The sequence below is a fragment of the Triticum aestivum genome, chromosome 4D, assembly GCF_018294505.1.
Source record: "Triticum aestivum cultivar Chinese Spring chromosome 4D, IWGSC CS RefSeq v2.1, whole genome shotgun sequence".
Lineage (NCBI taxonomy): Eukaryota > Viridiplantae > Streptophyta > Magnoliopsida > Poales > Poaceae > Triticum > Triticum aestivum.
The window spans coordinates 56455649-56458956 of NC_057805.1; the positions used below are offsets into that span (position 1 = coordinate 56455649).

A 3308-nucleotide genomic window follows, 5' to 3' on the forward strand; every position below is an offset into this window, starting at 1 on the left:
CCGAGCGCTCTTCGCCGAACTCGACGCCGGAATAGAGGAAGAGGAGGCTGGGGCTGAGCAGCCGGATCTGCAGCTGCCGCCCATGCTGCCAGAACCGGGCACGGAGATCGTCGACATCTCCGACGAGGAGTAGCTAGTCGTTTGCATGTCTTTGTATGGATTTAAGAATCTAAAATGTTTGACATATCCGGTTGTAGATGCTCTAACGGTGGATTCTGGATTGTGAGCGTTTCCCTTTATTCAATGGAATTTTGGATTGTGAGCGTTTCCCTTTATTCAATGGAATTTACAAGCAACTGGCTAGCGGGTACCCATGTCGAATGTCCATGGGAAGCACCGGTGCCTGCTGGTTCATTCAGTTCAATCCACACCGGCGGTGTCCTGAGAACACGGCTCCGACGCAAAGGACAGTTTAGCGTCTTTTAGGTCGTACACGAACCTTGTGTCCACCTGCTGCAGCGCGCCGATGACCGTCCGCTCGCCCGGGCTCATGGCAAAGCACAGGGCGGGACCGTGGAGCCTGCCCTCCACCGCCGTGAACAGCTCCTCCGGCTTGACGACCAGCCTCGCCGTCTCCTCCGCGAAGTGGAAGGACAGCGACTGGAGGTGCCGCTTGATCTCCGCGGTCTTGCGGACGCACAACCCGTAGCCCTGCCGCTGGATGCGCTCGGCCCTATTCCGCCGCAGGTCACTCCAGACGGCGTCCTCCACGACGCGGTACGCCTCCCGGGCCAGCACCGTCAGCGGCGTGCCGGGGTCGATCACGCACCCGCCCTGCCCGCCGCGCCGCCGGGCGAACATCTCCGGCCTGATCCGCGTGAGCCTCTTAGCGTCCAGGCTGATGCCCACGAGGCTCACGTAGTACTGCGACTCGTGCGCGTCCAGCGCCGGGAGGATCTTGGTCGTTCGGAGGCCCGGCCGGCTCGGCACGTCGGCGCCAAACCGGAGGAAGCCATGCCGGCTCGCCCCGCCGGAGAAGAGGCAGTACGAGAACCGCGTCTGCCCACGCGCCGCCACCTGCATGACGAGGGAGGTGGGCATCTTACCCATGGCGGCGACGCCCGCGAAGGTGCGCTGGCTGTTGAAGTGCTCGGCCGAGTGCGCGCACCCGAAGACGAACTCCTTCATGGACTCTGGCCCCATGGTGAGGTTCTCCAAGGCCACGAAGCCGTGCACCGACATGCCGTGCTCGCCGGACAGGTGGAAGGCGCACTGCTGCCCCGCGGGCTCCATGGGGTACGGCGGGTGGCAGATCTGGCTCGTGCCGGCGACCTGCTGGAAGGTGGACGAGGCCTTGGGGTCGAACAGGGGGCCGCGCTGTGGCTGCTTCGGATTGCAGGGCTTGCACTGCAGCCACATCAGGCTACCCGAGGCGTCGAGCTTGAGGTTGTAGTCGTGCCGGCCTTTGCCCGAGCCCAAGCCAACGACCACGCTGAAGGCCATATCGATCGGCGAGGCCACTGGTGGGCGGAGGGTGGTGACGTTCGCCTCCGATGGAAGAAGGTCGTCCAGCCGGCTCTGGACGTGGAGGAAGCCGTCGTCGCGCAGCGCATAGTCATGGTGGGCTACCAGCCGGAAGCTTGAACCAGCGCCCGAGCTAGCCATGGCAACTTTTGGGCTGCCCGCATCAGCATCGGCAGGCGGTATCAGGTGGGTCGTGATGAGCGCCATCAGGAACACTACGCATTGGAGAGTGCTCTTGATCGCCATGGCCATCGATCTAAGTGTGGGTTGTGGCCGCTCTATTCTACCTCGGATGGAGGGATATATGATATATCACGTATATATAGCACATCTACCACTCTGACTTTGTACTGTATATCTTTAGGCCACTGAAGCTAGAGTTGGAGATACGGCAGTGATCACCATGGCGGCATTTGACGTCAGTACAACAGCTTAAAGATGTTCTTTGCCAGGCATGTGTAGACCGATCTATTGTACTCCCTCCATTTCTTTTAGTCTGTATATAAGATTTGGTCAAAATCAAACTTTATAAAGTTTGACCAACTTTGTAGAAAAAAAATATCAACATCTAAAACACTGAAGCTATATGGTATCAAAATTAATTTCATGATGCATCTAACAATATTGATTTCATATTGTGAATCTCAATATTTTTTTCTATAAACTTAGTCAAAGTTAACAAGGTTTAACTTTGACCAAATCTTATATGCAGATTAAAAAGAAACATAGGAAGTACTGTTTTTACCTTTTTTTTGCTACGAACTTGGGGAGCTTTATTGCATAATTGTCATATGATTACAATCTGCCCTCAGGCTACTAAGGAGAAAGGATGGACAGCCCTCCAGCCAACAATCTGAAACCAATAAGGAACATGCCTGTTTGGCGCATAGGTCTGCCATAGCATTAGCATCCCTTGAAACATATCTAACAGAAAAAGAGATAAAACTTGTAGACTTCTCCCCAATATCATCTAGAATAGGCGCAACAATTGACCTCAAACTGTCGTGCGACGACCAGAGGTTGACAACCTCTAAACAATCAGTTTCCATCACCCCATGTGAGAACCCACATAGCTGAGCGAAGATGACTCCCTCCCGTAGAGCTAAGGCTTCGGCAATGAGGGGATCTGTCACCCCTTGGAAAGGTTTACTCCAAGCTCCGATAAACGGCAGGTGAGAAAGGGCTATCCCGGCCCCTCCTGCACACCGAGCTTCGCTGTTGATAGCACCATCCGTGTTGATCTTGATCCACCCCACATCAGGCAGACGCCACTGGGCCCCCGACACACCGCGTGAAGGCTTCGGAATGTCAAGCATAATAAGATCATCACGAACTAATTTTACCGCCTGCACTGGATCATATGACACCTTGTCATGAGTCCATCGATTTCGATCGGACCATATTGCATGCATAATAGTAACAATTTTGCATCTGTCTTGGTTTTCGATGATGTCGTCCATCAGCACATCCCTCGCCCAAGTGGCAGGGTGTAGCCTTGGTAATTTGAGACCCAAGAAGTCTCTGGCTGCTGCCCAAAACAGCCGGGCATGTGAACAATTTATCAGTGCATGTCGCAAGTCTTCCACTGCCGCCTTGCATAGATCACACACTGCCGTCATCCTAATATGACGATGCTGAAGGGTAGCGTAGTTCGGCAGAATTCCACGTAAGACCCGCCACCAAAACACACGGACTCTGGGGATAACCTTCAGTTTCCACAAGGCGATCCACATGGGTCTATCTGAAGTTTAAGTCTCCGCTATCGTTCCTTCCTCTAGAGCTGAACACTCTTTCCGAGTCACTAGAGCACGATAGGCCGTTTTAACAGAATAGACACCGGACCT

The 3308-nt window shown here is 54.3% G+C and overlaps 1 protein-coding gene across 1 annotated transcript; it reads right to left on the minus strand.

Annotated features, from left to right (window-relative positions):
* Nucleotides 1-226: 226 nt before the first annotated feature.
* LOC123099602 (aspartic proteinase nepenthesin-1) lies at nucleotides 227-1743 on the minus strand. The gene has a single exon (XM_044521729.1). The coding sequence runs from the start codon at nucleotides 1714-1716 to the stop codon at nucleotides 361-363; it is 1356 nt and encodes a 451-aa protein (XP_044377664.1). The 5' UTR covers nucleotides 1717-1743; the 3' UTR covers nucleotides 227-360.
* Between the last annotated feature and the right edge of the window lie 1565 nt (nucleotides 1744-3308).